The 17506-nt window shown below is 38.8% G+C and overlaps 4 protein-coding genes across 4 annotated transcripts; all 4 read right to left on the bottom strand.

The window, feature by feature from the left end:
* Positions 1-86: 86 nt before the first annotated feature.
* Positions 87-2516, bottom strand: LOC132798359 (major surface-labeled trophozoite antigen 417). The gene is made up of 4 exons (XM_060810177.1): positions 2341-2516; positions 2194-2265; positions 664-1593; positions 87-429 (listed from the first exon to the last, which is right to left on the bottom strand). Exons 1-4 carry the CDS (start codon positions 2417-2419, stop codon positions 227-229), a joined length of 1284 nt encoding a protein of 427 aa, XP_060666160.1. The 5' UTR covers positions 2420-2516; the 3' UTR covers positions 87-226.
* A 1380-nt stretch (positions 2517-3896) lies between these two features.
* LOC132798522 (uncharacterized protein DDB_G0271670) lies at positions 3897-6544 on the bottom strand. Its single transcript, XM_060810405.1, has 3 exons — positions 6351-6544; positions 4258-5493; positions 3897-4189 (listed from the first exon to the last, which is right to left on the bottom strand). Exons 1-3 carry the CDS (start codon positions 6409-6411, stop codon positions 3987-3989), a joined length of 1500 nt encoding a protein of 499 aa, XP_060666388.1. The 5' UTR covers positions 6412-6544; the 3' UTR covers positions 3897-3986.
* Positions 6545-9025: 2481 nt separating this feature from the next.
* Positions 9026-12711, bottom strand: LOC132797500 (platelet glycoprotein Ib alpha chain). Its single transcript, XM_060809241.1, has 3 exons — positions 12441-12711; positions 9661-10170; positions 9026-9594 (listed from the first exon to the last, which is right to left on the bottom strand). Exons 1-3 carry the CDS (start codon positions 12502-12504, stop codon positions 9380-9382), a joined length of 789 nt encoding a protein of 262 aa, XP_060665224.1. The 5' UTR covers positions 12505-12711; the 3' UTR covers positions 9026-9379.
* Positions 12712-15551: 2840 nt separating this feature from the next.
* Positions 15552-17473, bottom strand: LOC132798192 (uncharacterized). Its single transcript, XM_060809958.1, has 3 exons — positions 16817-17473; positions 16150-16752; positions 15552-16084 (listed from the first exon to the last, which is right to left on the bottom strand). The coding sequence occupies exons 1-3, from the start codon at positions 16887-16889 to the stop codon at positions 15807-15809; spliced, it is 954 nt and encodes a 317-aa protein (XP_060665941.1). The 5' UTR covers positions 16890-17473; the 3' UTR covers positions 15552-15806.
* Positions 17474-17506: the final 33 nt, after the last annotated feature.

Here is a 17506-nt window from a genome sequence, read left to right as displayed (position 1 = left end):
CAATAATGTGACTCTGCAAACATTGATGTGGACTTTTGTCGTTGGGCTGATGATTCATTAGCAGCTGATAGAAAAAGCAACACCTCGATATTTTCTATTTAATATATTTGTTATTGTACTGTTGTTTGATATTGATAGATAACATTACATATGGCAAACACCTGTTCACATATACAGTTGAAATATGTATGCTTATACACAGTAAGATAGACTGCAGTCAAATTGATTACAAAACGACGTTTCGCACTAAGAAGAAGATTGTCAGCATTCCCAGACCCAAATGTTGCAAGGTAGCGGCGCTGTTGTATTTCTCCGTGTTATTGTTACAATTGGCTCCCTTGCAGGCTATACAGCGATCGTCGTCGTAGACACATTGGAACTTCATTACCTCGCTCGCATCAATGAGGCAACCACGGATAACGATGCCATCTATAATGCAGATACAGTTAATAAAATGATCAAATCAAATAAAGTAAATTCTGTGGTTGTCTTAAAATTCTATAATTTTGTCTGATACAAAATGCCATAATTCTCTTTTTTATTGGTCTTTTTGTCATTAATATTTGTTTTTATATTAATTTGTTGAATGTCTGAATCATTTAAATGTAGTGAAGTTTATTGAAATTGATTAAGTATATGATTAAGAATTGATCTTTTACTTACCCCACTCGCCACTGAGGCATTGCTTTGAGTCTGTACTGGTCAGGGATGTGTTTATGCAGGGTGACGGAGGGATATTGGTCATCGTACGACATCCAGGATCGTTGTCACTGCGACACACGTAGCATGTGAAGGTGCCCTCTTCCGTGTTGCATGCATCAGTACTGCACTCTTTGCAATCGTTCTCAGTGTCGCATGTCTCAGTCAATTCATTGACGCAGCCACGTGCCACAGTACCGTTGTCAAAGAGTTGTGTGTAACAACTGGCTGCGGTCAGTGTGTAATTGGAGCTAGCACAATTTTGAGCGTCCGCCGCGTTCTGAGCATTTAAGCAAGTGTCATCATTGCTGCACTTGATGCATTTGTTTAACACACTTTCGTATGTGCGATTGTTGCAACCATTCTCATTGTCACACAACAAACAGCTAGCATCCTCGGTGGTCGTCGTACACTTGGCATTCGCATCAGAGGTGCATCCACGAATCATTGTGTTGGCATTCGTGCCAATTGTGTAGCACTTTTGTCCCTCTGTCTTGTACAGCGAACAAGGCTCCAACATAGCGTCGGTCACCGTGTTGCATGCCTCACCCGTACACTGATAGCACTGTCGTCGGTCCGTCGGAAAAATGGCCAGATTGCAATTGTCCGTAGTGCAACTAAAGCAGGTGGCATTATCCGCGGCACATTGTTCGCCGCAACCACGCGACACAGTCTCATCCGTATTAACGGCAGCGGTACACAATTGATTTGCCGCGCATATAACAGCGGATGTTGTGACATTGCTGGTGGAACATGCTGTATCGGAGCCATTGCATTGTCTGCACATCAGATTCACATTCGAGTTGCAATTGTTTCCCTCACAGGTCAGACAATCGGGCGCCGTACAGGTTGTATCTTTTGGCAGGCATCCACGTGTCACGGTGCCATTTTGTGCTGCCCATAAAAAAATGAATATAGGTAAATATTAAGTGTGCTGAACAGTGATGAGAACAACCTGATCAATGTATATTATTATTATATTATTTCTCATTTACTAATTTTCAGAGTCATATTTTATTACATTTATTGATTTATTAATAATGAAGTACTCTTAAGAAGTATTTTGCTTTCGCTATTTCGCAAATTCTTGTAAGTTATAAAAATGTTAACTTGAATTGAATCTTCGCATTTACTTTACACAAATTTTTTCAATTTAAACAGATAATTTGTTATAATCACTACAAGTGTGCGAAATTTATTTTCCGATTAGATAAGATAGATTAATACCTATCGCCAATGTTCAGTTTTCTAGTATTCAATTTTTTTTTATAATGTTTTCCTATTAACGGCGTAGAAAACTTAATACCGTTCATAAAATAGGCGAATTAATTATTATCTCTAATTGAATAACATTGTTCACAAATAAAACAAAATTCTGCTTAAGTATCGATTGATATAAATTAGTTTGACTTAGTACAAATAACATTTTCATATATAAGTATATCTAAAGTAGCTATGAGTCATATCGCAAAAGCCATAAAACGATCGACTTACCTTTTTGAATAAAACACGAAGTTATATCGTCTGCACAGGTGGTGAGAGCTTCAGAGCCCGTTGTAGTGCAATCTACAATTATTTATTATTATAATTATTATATATTTATTATTGGAGTAATATGTTTTTGGCTGCAGTAATACGCACTAATACTGTTGGCAAGGGATCCCTGTAGATTGATTGCGATTATCGCGGCCATAAAAATGCCCACTTTATTAAACTGCATTGTGAAATATCGGAAGAACGCGATAAATTATAAAAGTATTCTTTTGTCGAGTTGCTGACCGTCTGCCTCGAGTGTCGCTGTTTAACTGGTTGTTGCTCAATTGGCCATTGGCCACATACACTCCAAATCCATTTCATTCTCAACAAGTTCCCCCTTCATTTCTCTTATCTGGACATTATTTGTTTGCTAGCCAACTTTTTTCTTTTTAAATGCTGATAACATTAACGTCAAATGGGTTGCGATAAAAATATATGGTAACTAGCAAAGTTTGCAGGCCACGAGCTTCGGCCACAACCATTTTCAGAGCAAGCACAAAGCTTCTTGATTAGAAGCTTTTTAAAGGTTTCTGCAGTCGCTAAGGCACATTACAGCACTTTTCAGCACTGAAAGCCCAAAACTGCGCGGGGCTAATAACGACGAAAGAGAGTGCAAAATGTGTCAACTGACTCATAAAATGAATTTCTGAATTGTTATACGTGGGACCCAAAGATTAAAAAACTAATTGCATATTCTTAAATAGAATAAATATTTGAAACGAAATGGTGTTTTCTTTGGTTTCTAAATAAAGTTCTCTTTGACTGATGTTCACGTTTTCTAAATTTTTGTTACCAACGGAAAAGTCATAATTTTATCCATATTGAATTAAAATCACTCGTAAATTGCTTATCGTACTATGTATTTGTTGCTAAATTAATTTATAAACCATATTTAAACAATTCATGTCGATGACTTGATAAGGCATCAATTTAGCATAACCAAATGTAGCCATTAAAGTATATGTAGATGGTATTTCCACAAACCCATAAATTGGTTATGTGTATGATCCATCGATCCCGATATAAGGGCATCAGTCAAGGAGTTTAGTTTTCCCCTGGAAAGATTATTTTGTAGCAAAAGTCTTTGTTTTGTATGGACGTCACCCGGAAATAATAAATGCATTTTATTTGCATTGTTTACTGCAAGGCAAAGAAAGAATGATAACTGTGATTCAGATGTAATAATATAACGTAGGTTAGGCTAGAAGACAATAATTCGGTGAAATGATTTTATAGCCATAGTTATACGAGTATTGTATCTGATTTATGATCCCACGAGTTCACATTGATGACTCTCGATTAGATAAAATTCGCTGGAAACGCACCTCTAAATATGATCTCATGTCTGTTGATTATAATTGCTATATACTTATGTTCAGATTGTTTTGCACTTAAAGATCTTTTTACATTCGTTAAGCGTGTCAAGATCATATATATTTTAAATTGATTGATATTATTATCTTAATGGTTTCAATACCAGCAATCAAGTAATATTGTGTCCCAACTTTTTCATCTGAATTTTATATCCCAGCACATAATTGTCATTTATTGGACAAGTAAAACCATAAAGATTTTGTATTTGAATTTATTAAGCAAATTCGATAGGTAACAATCATTTTTAAAGCATATGAAAGAAAGTATAACAACTTTGAAAGTGTATGTAGTTTTCTTGGTTATGTTTAATTGTAATAGCACATGCAAAACTTAGTGGAGCTAAGCTTATATATTTATATAATAAGTATTAACATAAATTAGAAAAGGTTCCTCAATCCTAGGCCCAGCAGGAGGATCAATGAAGCAAACGATACTTTCAGAGTGGCGCTGCCATTGCAACGGTCTGTGAGACAGGCATCGCACAGATCTCCAATGGAGTCCTCCGGCAGTCCGACCTTTTCACGTATGGCCTGGCAACCGCCTTGGCCCACAGGTATCTTAATGCAGCCACGTTGAATCTCTGTAAAAGTACAAACGTTTTTCTTTTTTAATACAATATTTCACAAGGAAATCTGCAGTTAGACAAACCTCCATTCACCATAATGGTATAGCAAGCCGTTGTCCTATATTGAACATCGCGTCCAACGGAACGATAATTGCGCAATAGCTTGTCCACTGCCAGCGCCTCGAGCGATCGACGAGCTCGGCCAGAGCGCACTCCTTCAACAATAGCCCTTGTGTCTGCAGAGGTCTGTGTTGAAGCTGCGCTGCTTGAGGATTCCTCTGTTGTTGTCGAATCTGAAGTTGCGGGGGATTCTGTGGCAACACTTGTAGTTTCGGAAGAAGCATCGGTTGCTGTTGCGGTTGATTCAGATGCGGTGGAATCTGTGGAAGCGCTCGATGTATCTTCACTTGGCGAAGAAGTGTTTTCAGTTGTCGATTCTGAGGAGGTAGAGGGAGAGGAAGCGTCAGCCCCTGTTGAGGTTTCTGTTGGTTCCGTTGTTGGTTCTGATGAGCTAGAGGAGTTTTCACTTGTCGCCGTTGAATCTGTGGTTGTCTCTTCACTTGTTGTCGTTGAGGAAGAAGCATCGGGCGTCGAGGAATCCGAAGTCGAGGATTCCGACGTAGAAGATTCCGAAGTGGAGGAATCCGATGTAGAAGATTCCGACGTAGAAGATTCCAAAGTGGAAGAATCCGATGTAGAGGATTCTGAAGTAGAGGAATCCGACGTAGAAGATTCCGAAGTAGAGGAATCTGATGTCGTGGAATCCGTCGTCGAGGAATCCGATGTAGAGGATTCCGACGTCGAAGAATCCGATGTCGAGTCTGTCGAAGTATTGGTAGACTCATCAACTGTGGAGGTAGATGAAGAATCTGTTGATTCGGAAGTAGTCGAATCAGTTGTAGACGCTGTCGATTCTGGAGTGGTTTCTGTCGATTCTGGAGTGGTATCAGTCGACTCTGGAGTTGTTTCAGTGGTCTCGAAAGTTGTATCTGTTGACTCCGGCGTGGTTTCTGTTGATTCTGGACTTGTTTCTGTCGTCTCTAGAGTTGTCTCTGTTGACTCGGGTGTTGTTTCTGTTGACTCTGGTGTTGTTTCTGTCGACTCTGTAGTCCCCGTTGTGGGTTCTGATGGAGTTGATTGACTTGATGAGGTTGATGAAGACTCGGTTGACGATGAACTCGTTGAATCGTCGGTTGTCGTGGTGTCTTCGGTGGTTGCTGTTGTGCCGATATCATCATCCAAATTGCAACTAACTATTTCCACACTCTCCAGATCATCGCACTCGCTGCCAATACATTCGTAACATTCAAGGGCATTTCCTAGATAAATTACAAAAGAACACACATTAAAGTCAAAACGTAATTGTTAGGGCACAAGAATGTGTCTAAGTCTACATAAATAATTATTGCGGAAAATAAACCTTATTGATAAATCGAAGTGCTGTAATATGCTTAGAGGAACGATCGATAACACGAAAAGCTTTGGTTATTTATTACCTATCTACGTGTAAGAACAAAATCACAGGAATTGGAATATGAACATGAAAATATTACGCAACTTAAATAAGTTTTTATCTAGAAGATACTTTATAAATTTTCAGAATATTTAAAATATAATTTATATTGAATTTAGTTTTATTTAATTGTAAGTTATAAATATATGTTTAATTTACGTTCGCTCTTTTTGAATTTGAGCGTGCGACATGCGTAATGTTAACTCCATTCAACTAATTACAATAATGGGCATGGCCATGGTTACTATTTCGTTTTTTGTTTTTTTTTTTTTGTTTTGTCTACATTTTTTTGCTGAAATCAGTGAAACATGCTGATAAGAAAATGCCCTGGAATGGCGCTGCTCTTTCAAACTGGAACAACTCGCGTAGTTCATAAAACATAAGACAATAAAGAAATGAAATCGATTGATATGTGTGACTTCTTCATATTTTTTCTCTCATTTATTTTTGCCTATTTGGCATATAGTTCTGTGATTGATTATACTCATCGAAAATAGCACGCTTGTGACTTCATTTTTGTTGTTAACCTTTCAGTTGCTTTTTTTTGTATAATATTTCACAATTTTGCACTTGTTAAGCAATATTAATTATTTAAATGGCCGTTAAGGATGAACGCGTTTTTTTGTCGCGTTGAAAAACGCACGAAAATCGCCAGTTGCTCACCTGGCCTAAATGTGGCACAAACACATAGCGACAACAACATGAACAGACTAAGCAGACGCATCTTGTATTTATGTGTGTGTGTCTGTGTTGTAAGGATACGCTTTAAGGATCACAAGATGAAAGTATTCCACAAGTTTTGAGTTGGCAACTGAGGAGAACAGCACGGCTCGAGTGTCAAATGCAAACTACCAATAAAATATATTGTTAACATGGCTTTTTTTATCATTTGGCACTAGGCCGATACTCATGGGCCTGGCCCCGGGTCGGGGCAACATCACTTCGCAGATAAGGCGCTGTAGAGAGCGCCCCGTTGGCTGGTTGACTGACTGACTGACTCGGTATGTGAGGTATATGGCTGCTAACGATAAGATCGCTCATAATTTTATTATTTGACGCCGATAAGGATATTGCGATTTCCCATCGCATTTGGTTTTTATTGCATGTGGTCGTTGACACTTCCTCAGGATGCTTTAATTGCCTCTACAATCCATTATTCGTCAATAAAATGGCACACGATAAGTGTTGGCGATTCCTGGAATTGTTTACTCAGTGTTGTACGCACGAATCTGTTGAACATTGAATTAGAATTATAAATAATACGCATTCCGTTCAACATTTCAGCTATGGAATATACTGCTAGTCATCAGGGGTCTTAGGGCATGTGTAACGATAACAATAGCTATCGGTTCAATCGATATCTAAGTCGCTTAAGTCCAAAGTTATGGCCGTCGCGAATCAGTTAAATATTCTTTGATATATTTACTGTATATGGTTTTATTTATCTATATCTGTTTAGTTACCGACTTGGCCACAATCGACAAAACAGAGATAATATTATATACTAAGTATACAAAATGGTATTCAGTGCAAAGTAGAAGAAAATATTTCGCTCGAAAGAATTTCCTTACTTATGATTCATATTTGCCGACGGGCGGATAACAAACGAGTCAAGGTGAATTTCTTTAAACTTTGTCAATACAATAAAAAGTGCAGTACACATCTGAGATAGATATTCTTCTTAGAAATAAGATTGGATTTGCTTTATATGTGTTTATTACTAAAGTACTTCCCTTTCCTCTAAGATAAAATCCATTTGCATTAACTTTGGCGTTAATGTCATGTGTGGCAAATCTAAAGAAAAACTTAGACAGTTTCGCTTGTCATTATTATATTAAAATATATTAAATTTTAATTAAAAATCCTGAATTGTGTTTGATAAACGCGTCAGTGAGATGATCTTAATTCTGAGAAATAATTACAAGAAATAATTTCCTTTATCTCTTCTTATTACTCAAGTGTGCTTTCCAAATAAAAAGTGCAGGCCATGCGTAACAAATCTGAAAATGATAACATTAATAGAGTATTATAATATTATATTCTATCATATGATGGTATTAGAACAGTATTACATGTTCTTTGTTCTGCCAGACCTCTTTTTGATTACTAATGAGTTCGCTATCAGAGCAATGAGTACCTATAAATACCGTAATACTTTCGCTTCTTAAACTTTCAATGAGCTACTTATCAGTGCTTATTGTCCACTTTGGTCTATTTTATGAAAAATTGCTTGCTATAATAGTGTTTCCTCTATTCGCAGAAAGGAAACATTAAGAACTTTTATTGACAGCTTTATCAAATGGTACAATAAAAGGGGAATACCACAATTGTAAAAACAAGTAGCTACTCTTACTGCAGTGACACACATACTTCCCCCGTATTTCTCAAGATGTTATCAAAGTCTTATTACAAGCCAGTCGCCGCTTATCAGATAAGATATTTTGTAAATAGCTTGACGACTGATAATTACTATATTTATTTAGTGTGGGTCATAACTTAATTATCTGCAGTAACTTCTGTTTCTCAATGTTTTTATTTCTCGTGAACTGCAGTTATCGATCAAATTATCAATATAGTATGCCGTAAATTTAATTTAGAGTTGACCAATAAGTGATTTATTTACGATCAGGTGGTTGCACGCTTTTTGAACGCACTGTGCTTAATAAATAAACGAGAAGCGCCAGTTTTGTTATTAATGAATTCTTATCTAATCGTTGAGCGGAACGCTCTCGTTGCTTTTTTGTACCGACGACACACGATTTGAGTGTTTACGCTGCGCAAATTTACTTTGCAGAGTTGGCCTAAAAGTATGCCTTTCCCTCTATCATCAACCGATTTGTTTACCCAATGCGGAACATGTGTGTGTGTGCGTGTGTGTGTAATTAGTGTCACATTCAGTGTGTGTATGTGTATGTGTGGACGTGACATTGACATCAAAGTATGCTTGTGATTTTGACCAAGAATCAAGCAAAGATATGGACGTAATTCTCAAAGGTCGTTTAGAAGCTTTATCTGCTCGCTTTGCTAGTCAACACCGATGATGAGGCACAAGTTGTTTACCTTAATGTGCAAATTATTTAGATCAACAAGCGGTTATCGTTAATTATTTGGATAATTCAAGATTCAATCGGTAATTTCGGTTCACTTCAAACCCACCTCAATTAGCAACTCTATGTGAGCTAAGGTTTGGCAATTTGATATATAACGAATTCTTCTAAATCAAATCTTCATTTCGTATTCCCTCTAAAATTCTAGATATTATATATACTGAAGAAAACCTATTAAAATTCCCCCATGATAAAGTTTAATATATTTTAAATATTTTAAAAACATGTAACTTAGATTTGTTGTATAAATATATTTATTACTGTATATCAAGTAAATTGTCTTATGCTTCACATTTGGTTAGCTTTATTTTGTATATATATATAGGTATAGGTATTTATATATATTTCGATATTCGTGTGTGTCTTTTTTGTGTCGCTTAAAAATTATATAAACTTTCACATTACTTAACATGATGAGAAGATCGTGAGTGTTGCCATGGGTGTGTGTCTTTGTGTGAGTGTACTCCGTCTGAATGTGTGTGTGTGTGTGTGCGTGTGTAGGAAGGTCTCTTAAAGAAATTAGCAATATGTACTAAATAACACCGGGTTGGAGTGGACGGTGGTGGATGGAGTAAGCTTGACTCCTTATTTGCGCTGCAGCACGACGGCAACAAGAACGATGAGGAACGTGGACAGCATCGTTGTGTGCATCATGGATGTGGCAGAGTTGCAGGCATTCATAGAGCAGGGATCACAGTAGGATATCTCAAGAGGCGCCGATTGCTCCCTGAGGTCTGTGCACACTGACTGCGAGGCCAGAACTCGTGAGCAGCCGCGTTCTGTCTGCGCTGTGTTGTTCACTACAAGAAACAGAGGAGGAATGATTAAATAAAACCGTGGCAACTTGTGTGGCACGTGGCACTCACCTGTCTTCTTCACAGTGTAACAATGGAAGCTGACATTTGTATCGATCAATGCACGACGCTGGCGAATCGGCAACTCCGTGAAGTCCGCCAATCCACTTGGTGATCCGTTGACCGCAACCAGTTTGGTGACCTCACGCAGCAGATCCTCATTGGGTGGTGTGGGCACACTGGTGGTTGTCTCTGGTGGTCCAACGGTGGCTGGCGTTGGCATCGGTGCATCGGTTTTCTCGGTTGTCTGAGCTGCTGTTGTGTCGGTAGTCGTCTGCTCTGTGGTTGTTGTGTCCATCACTGTCGTTGAGTCACTGGGCATAGTTGTTGGCGTCTCTGTGGTTGGCATGATGGTGGTTGGCTCGTCGGTTGTTGTTATGGTTGACATGGTTGTGGTCACTGTGGAGGCTTCGGTGCTGCCGCCCTGATTGAAGAAGTCCTCATTGCAGGCCAAGAGCGGTGTTGTCTTGTCCACAGTCTGGCAATTATCACAGACATAGCACATCAGATCCGCAAAGCAAGCTGGTAACAAAAGCAAAAAGAAACAACAATTATTATAATTATCTAATATTCTTGAAATTAAGTAATTATTTCCGCTCTGCTCTGTTCTTATTGATTGCATAGTTATGTCATGCCGAAAGACTCTGCGATCGCCAATTAGATTGTTCAATTGAGTTGTATCGTTTTGGGAGGCATTCCAATGTTAGTTCGCGCAATTTACAACTTGGGCAAACAAAATAACAATGGTCCGATAAACGATTAACGATGACAAAGCGACCGAAGTCGACCATGTGTAGGCCATTAATCAAAGCGTATTTGTCGTATCATTTGCTCATTCTTTATTATTAGTTTACAATTTTAAGTCAATGTTTTAACTAGCGCTATTATTATCGTACACCCACTGCTACTACCTTCATTTGCCGCTATTTCTTATCTCGTTTACCCAATCGCCCCGACGATGTCTGCCACTCAAATTACCAGCTCTCGACCATTTGCATGTCGCACGTATCCAAATATTTGCATAGCCAAACGAGAACAAACTGCATGCATATTACTACATTGCCGTAATTGCGTTATCAATGCAAGCATTCAGTCAGTCAGTCAGTCAGTTTGACAGTCTGATCGGTGACTCACTTGGATAGCTTAACCTTTGCTCATCCAAAACGTTCTCATGCTGATAACAGGCACAAAAAATATATTGCTCATACGCCGCGAGGGACCCCCACAAAAATTCAAATTGTCAACATTGTGTTGTAAAACAATCGCTTCCTCAATGCACAACAAAGTGTGTATGCTAAGTAATTACGTGTATGCACATGTTTATCGAGCGAGGATTTTGTTCACTTATTAATAAATCACATTGATTGATGGGCTCACGTTAAGCAACGACAGAGCTGTAGGAATTTCGCTTGTTCTGTGTGTAGCTTCAATGGCACGTGATAAGCACAACACTCGAATTCTGTACATTTTTGCAACTGTCTCTTTTTTTTTGCGCAAATAAATAATTATAATTTTATCATTTGTATGAGAGAGCTGTGGCTCATAATCATAAAAATACAATTCATTGCATTTGCATTTCGTCGTCGCTTAAACCCGTTTTCTGCCCAGCAAAAGATTCTCTCTTTCTGCTAATGATGTTCTCAGAAACAAGCACAAAACGAACAAAGTTATTGTGAAATTGAATAGAAATTAAATTTATATAGATAGAAAGAACTTGTATGTTGCCCAACTGAATTGTTTCGTAATAGAACTACAAATACAACTATGTATATACACTAAACCGTTCGGTTGATCTTTGAAATAAATGAATATATAATTGACTGGCTTGCTCATAATAAAACTTCAAACAAAATAAGTTAATGAGTTTTCAAAGGTCAGAAAAGGTCTGTTTAAACTCGAATTGCGATAAAAAGCAGTTTGCATAATGAAATTGCATTTTCGCCCAATGAAACGTAAGCCAATTAAAAACAAAAAGAACGTAGAAAACGATCGTAACGAGAGGTAACAAGTTATTACGTATACGCAGCACAGTTAAGCAGACGAGATTTACATTTTCAAACTGAATAAGTTCAGGTTTTTCCGTTTTCTTTTTTCGATGTTTGATTTGGTGCTAATCGCCTGGACTGGTTGTTATACTTGTTGTATTTGTTGTTTTTGATTGGCAAGCAACAAAAATGTGCTAAAAGGCAGCTGTCATGACTAAATACTATATGTATGTGTATACACAACATTAATACTGTAGCATTTCACTTCAAATCACAGCTTTTCAATTAGCAGTTTGCCGCAGTTTCAATGTCACAATAACTTGAATAACAATTTTGAAGTGAAGTGCACCAAAAACTTTGTTGAACATTGAAACTGAATTCTCGACAATGTTTTGTTCTGAGTACTCTCGTGTATTTCTATTAATCTTTCAGTCATTGCCAAACATTTCCTACATGCAAATGTTAGCCTACAATTTGTGCATTATTTATGACAGTTTTGCTGTCTGTCGCAGCCAAACAATACTTTTAGCCTACGTTTAGTTATTTAATTTACTTGTGCATATAATTGTTGTTGTCGTTATTGTTGTTGTGTCTGTTGCTAGCAACATTTATTTCTATGATTTCGTATTTTTACTCATTGTTTTTGGCAGTTTAGCACTTTGAATTGTTTAAAAATAGCATGCAAGGGTATTATAGTTTATCAGAGCATTTAGTTTGTGTGGTTTTTTTCTTAACTTGTGCTTTTTATCACGACATTTGCTCAAAAACCTGTCACTTCTGGATACCTGGACACTTCAAAAATCTTACCTGGTGCGGCGAATAGCAACAGCAATGCGCTGGCCATAATAAGATGACTTTTGGTATTGTGCATTTTGTGTGTTTTTTTCGGGAATTTTACTAGTTGGTTTAGATGAAGATTTTATTTGTGTGTTGCGTTCTTGCTTTAAATCTTTTTGCCTCAAGATTTATGCAAAATATTTGTACTTGTTTTTTTTTGTTTTATGTTTTTGGTTGTTATTGTTGATTGCACGTTGCACGTTTCGCGACCGCTGTTTGCGAATTCTGAAATTTAACTGAAAATCTTGTGATTTGTTTGAGACTTTTTATAGAGTTTGAAAATCGGTGAGTTTCGCAGCGACTGCGAGTGCGACAAAAGCGGCGGCTTCGACGCTCAAGAAAGAGACAGTTAGTAGCGTATGTATGCGAATCTGAGAGAGAGAGAGCAGGAGTGGGAGAGAGAGAGGGACAGAGTATACAAGTGCGGGAGCGTAATGCCGTCAATGCTTCAGCGTGTGCGTGCGTTCTTTTTATTTATTATGATAACAAATTAATTTATAATGCAAAATCACTAAAAGTAAAAGTCACACTGGCTCTCTCTCTCTCTCTCTCTCTCTCTCTTTCACTTTGTCCGATCCTCTCTCAGTGTGTTGGTTGCTCTTTTAGTCGATCGCGACGTCATAAAGAGCGTGTACAGCTCATCAGGAAAGGCATACCACAATGAGATAGGGTTTTGCTGCTAAAGATTTCCCGGTATGCAAATGAATCAAGACTCGGGGTTTTTACCAAGTACCCCCAGTCTTCCAGTGGGAAGATTTATTTAATCAACCCGTTTACTGATCAATATGTGCAGCAAGTATTCAGTAAACCGGTATTTTGAAATACCTTCTATGTTAGCATATAGTATATAAACTTAGTATGTGGCATCAACAAATGGATTGCTGATGATGATGCACCTCAACGAGACGCTCCCCTTTTGGGAATAACGTGCAATTCCCAACCCTTGATAACATTTGCATTTACATAATGGTCATGCTCTACCGTTGTTGTTGTTGTTGTTGTTGTTGCTCATGTCGCATGATTAATATTACTTAATATCACAAAGCACGCAATGCAAACAGACTCGCGATGTCAATTCTCCCATCTAAGCGGGCCAAAAACAATTAACAGCTTTTTATTTGGTATTTACCCGACCCATTTACACCTATTGTGCGACTCAACTTATCTCGAGACAGCACCAAATAAACGTCATGAGAATCACCGAGAAGAGCGCAGAAGCAATTGAATTCTTGTTAATTTATTTGTTAAGAAAATTTTCCAATACCAGTTAAAAATAATAATTTATTTTCAAATTTCTGATAGAAATAGTATTCAGTTATCCTACAGCTATAAAGGTAAAACTTTCCACATGAATGCATAAAAAGGTTGACGACTCACGCTGTTCATGAAATGCAATTGCGACTAACTTGAGGGTGAATGATAAGCAAAGTCAATGCCAGAGGTAGTTCAATGTCTGTTTAGCATATCTGTGTTATACTCTACCCTTTATTTTGAGTAATATGAAGGATAAACATTATCTATATTTATATATGTTTGTTGTCTGTCTACTCTATATAATTTGTTGTTCATATTTGTGATAAACATTTGCTGAAGTATTTTTATCAATTGTTCCAAAACTCACGCATTACACTTACAGGGTATTTCTTAGTCGAGCATATACAAATGTATAGTTAAATGAAAATTATAAATTAAAACAAATATCATATAAAAATGAAAAGATTATGTGCAACTGAAATTGCAAAATAGCTGTGCTGTAAGATTGTAACCCTGATATATTGCTTGCAAGAGTACACCGCAGAGATCGTGCGTCTGTTATGTACGAAGTACGTACTATGTTAACTGGTATATGATGATCATTCATTTCAGCGGTTCGTGCCAAATGGCTAATAACTGTTTTTAGTGTCACACCGCTAACTGACGCATCAATATTTCAGAACCAGACGCAGACCGAGACGCAGATAAATGCCAAAAATAAATAAATTAAAACAAGAACACAAACACCGAATAAAATATGAAATTTGTGGAACGAGTTGTTGGCGACATCACGTAAATTGCTAACTTAGTATCTCTCTCTTGCTCTTTCTCGGTCTCTCTCTTTTCTCTCATTGCAATCACGCTCTCGTCAGCAGCTAACAAAATTTGATAGCCTTTTGAGAAATGCGTAACAGACCAGCTGGCCCGGAAGCTATAGACTTTAACCAAAATAAAACAGGGAAATCAAAACCGCGACCAGCCCCAGTCTTTGTAATCACACAAACAATAATTATATACTACATACATATATACATGCACTTTAACAACTTCTGAAACTGCATTACAAATTTGGCAATTGCATTCCGAGTTCTGGAAAACAAGTTACCTTAAATGTTGGCAAATTAATGAAACCGTTCGACGTCTGTGATAAAAAAAAAACATTTCCGTGGCTAACTGACATTTGTTAGCAAAACTGCTTTGTTGACTGAGAGATTTGCTCATCACCTAATTGGGAACTTAGCCAGAGCTGAGCTCGATTGTAAATCGCTCAATTTCACCGGCAGCGATTGCCACTTGAGGCCTAAACCTTATCAATGTTGATCATCGCTATGCTATCAGCAATTCCAATAGCGAATGAAGTCACGATTTTGTTGGGCTATTGGGTGGCCCCAATTGCCGGCGTCTATGATGACATAGATTCCTTACAGCTTATGCTGTGTTAGAGAAGTGTTATGAATTTGTCAAATGGTATGTGACAGACTGAAAACAGTATCTTCTAATTCGATCAGTTTGCTTAACAAGTTACTTACATCTGTTTTTTTTTGTTTCATTTATCTATGAGTATTTGTCTGTTTGAAAAATATGAAAGATAGCTTATACAAATTGTATAAGTACTTCATCATTGCAGGGTGTTGCATAGTCGAGCGTGCTCACTCGTTTTGTATGCTGAATGAGTGAGTTATCAGTAGCCAAAAACAAAAAAATAACAGCAGCAGCTGTAATTGATTCGCTTCAGTTTGAACTGTGAATGGTGGCCCAATGATGGGGACACTTTAGGCCACGAATATATATAATATGAGTATATTTATTTTATTTTGTTATCGTTAGCCAACCAGCCAATTGAATAATTAGGCGAAAATAGCTCAGGTGTGCTCATTGGACTGCTATGACGATGAGTCGTAATTAAGCCCGAAATAGACCGAAATAGACGGCGCTAAGTGCTTCATAAATCGTAGTTGAACTCCCCGCAAAATGTTGTAGTATATTTTGTCATTAAAAGTATAATATACACATTAGGTTACTACGTATGTTGGTAGATATTTCTCTATATTCGTTATCAGCCGCACATCGATTGCTCACAATCTAGGCTAAAGCTGCAGCCAAAAGAACTAACACGATTGCTGTTGCGACCGTTGTCGCTGTGGTCCACGTTGTTGTCGTTGTCGTCTTGCTGCTGCTGCTACTGCCACTGCTGCTGAACTGGCCAACGACTGTGGCATGAATGGGAGCATTGCAGCCGTTCTCTTCGCACAGTTGACAGCCAACCACGTTCCAGCCATCGAAGAGGGAATTGCACGCTGCCGTCTGATTGTCATCCATGACAATGGTGCAGCCACGATTCGTGATCTCTGTGCCATTGACTGTGTGCAAAGTGTATCAAAGTGTCATTAAATATAGTAAAGGAACTTCGATTGCAGTTACTTACGTCGCAGACTCGCAATGTAGCAGACAGCTCTTGAGGTGGCAGCAACAGCTTGACGACTCATACGACGTTTGCGTCGATCATCGTAGTCCTCTTCCTCATCCTCTTCGTCCTCGTCTTCGTCCTCAGACTCTGAGGCGGCAGCGGCTGCTGGACGCACCACGGTGCCAGCTCCAGCTGCAGCTGCAGCAGCGCCAACAGCAGCGACGCCAGCGCCAGCAGCAACGCCAGCTGCAGCAGCGGCGCCTGCTGCGCCAATCACATTGTTGCTAGCTGTGATAACAGCGGCTGACTCATCGTCTTCATCGCTCTCATAGTCATCGTCATCGCCGCTGTTGCCAGCAGCAGCGGCAGCAACACTAGTGGCAGCTGGAGCTGGCACTGGACTTGCAGCAGGCACTGTTGCAGCCACTGTTCCAGTTGCAGTAACCGTATTTATTATGGGATTAGCCGGCAGACCAGTGGCAACTGGCTCTGGCTGTGGCTGTGGCTGTGGCTGCTGCTGTGGTGGTGGTGCCTGTTGCACCATGGCTGGAGCAATGCACACCTCCAGCTCCTTGAGCTGCGACTGTTCGTCACAGTCCTCGCATGTGTAGCAGCGCAGCGCTGCAAAGAGACGGGGTCAATCGGCTCAGCTGCCACAGCTTTGCGTGTTTGATTTATAACAAACCTGCACTCAATTGGCAACACAACGCCAACAGCACCAGCAGTAGTAGCAAACAATGCGTCTCTGTTGCTTTCATGTTTACTGTATGTCTAGGCGATAAAGGATGCCACGCATCAAATAATTGGAGAGAGAGTTAGAGTTGGACTTGTGCTAGCCGAAAAATTTAAATTGAACTGCCAGCCACGATATCGACACGTCGATTGGCGGCTGCTGCGCCAGTTTTCGATGCTTGCGTTGCTCTATCAAAAAAAAGAAGGAAAACACACACACAGAATTCTTGCGGTTATCTTGAAAATAATTTGCCGTACTGTTGAAACATGTTGCCGCTAGCTGAATGACAAGCCGACGGCTTCGATAGCATCAGCAAAGAGTTTTCAAATTAAACGCAAACGGATGCGGGACTCTTTCGGGGGCCATGGAGGAGGCTTTTTCGGTTTCGATGGTAGTAGCTGCTTGCATCTAACATGAGTAATGGGAAAATTATCGCTGATTGGCGAAAAGACAAATAGAAGAAGCCCCCGAAGAAAAAACAAAACACACACACAAAAAATAAATAACCATATCAATACGGCAGCGTGACTGCAGCAAACTATTCCACAGCGACTGTTATACGCCATATGCCTTAGACAACTGTTATACTGTCATGCTGTCTTACAGCATTTCTTTATTTTCATGCCATTTGCATTTTAGTTG

The sequence above is a fragment of the Drosophila nasuta genome, chromosome 2L, assembly GCF_023558535.2.
Source record: "Drosophila nasuta strain 15112-1781.00 chromosome 2L, ASM2355853v1, whole genome shotgun sequence".
Classification (NCBI taxonomy): Eukaryota; Metazoa; Arthropoda; class Insecta; order Diptera; family Drosophilidae; genus Drosophila; species Drosophila nasuta.
The sequence above is the reverse complement of the archived record's forward strand: the minus strand, read 5'-3'. Positions and strand labels throughout refer to the sequence as shown.

Coding starts and splice junctions, on each gene's coding strand:
- LOC132798359 (XM_060810177.1), bottom strand. CDS start 2,419: ATGCAGTTTAATAAAGTGGGCATTTTTATGGCCGCGATAATCGCAATC. Junction 1,594..2,193: donor TTCGTGTTTTATTCAAAAAG/GTAAGTCGATCG, acceptor TTTTATGGGCAG/CACAAAATGGCACCGTGACA. Junction 430..663: donor ATGCCTCAGTGGCGAGTGGG/GTAAGTAAAAGA, acceptor TCTGCATTATAG/ATGGCATCGTTATCCGTGGT.
- LOC132798522 (XM_060810405.1), bottom strand. CDS start 6,411: ATGCGTCTGCTTAGTCTGTTCATGTTGTTGTCGCTATGTGTTTGTGCC. Junction 5,494..6,350: donor TTGTGCCACATTTAGGCCAG/GTGAGCAACTGG, acceptor TAATTTATCTAG/GAAATGCCCTTGAATGTTAC. Junction 4,190..4,257: donor TACCATTATGGTGAATGGAG/GTTTGTCTAACT, acceptor GTACTTTTACAG/AGATTCAACGTGGCTGCATT.
- LOC132797500 (XM_060809241.1), bottom strand. CDS start 12,504: ATGCACAATACCAAAAGTCATCTTATTATGGCCAGCGCATTGCTGTTG. Junction 10,171..12,440: donor GTTGCTATTCGCCGCACCAG/GTAAGATTTTTG, acceptor TTTTGTTACCAG/CTTGCTTTGCGGATCTGATG. Junction 9,595..9,660: donor TTACACTGTGAAGAAGACAG/GTGAGTGCCACG, acceptor TGTTTCTTGTAG/TGAACAACACAGCGCAGACA.
- LOC132798192 (XM_060809958.1), bottom strand. CDS start 16,889: ATGAAAGCAACAGAGACGCATTGTTTGCTACTACTGCTGGTGCTGTTG. Junction 16,753..16,816: donor GTGTTGCCAATTGAGTGCAG/GTTTGTTATAAA, acceptor GTCTCTTTGCAG/CGCTGCGCTGCTACACATGC. Junction 16,085..16,149: donor CTACATTGCGAGTCTGCGAC/GTAAGTAACTGC, acceptor CTTTGCACACAG/TCAATGGCACAGAGATCACG.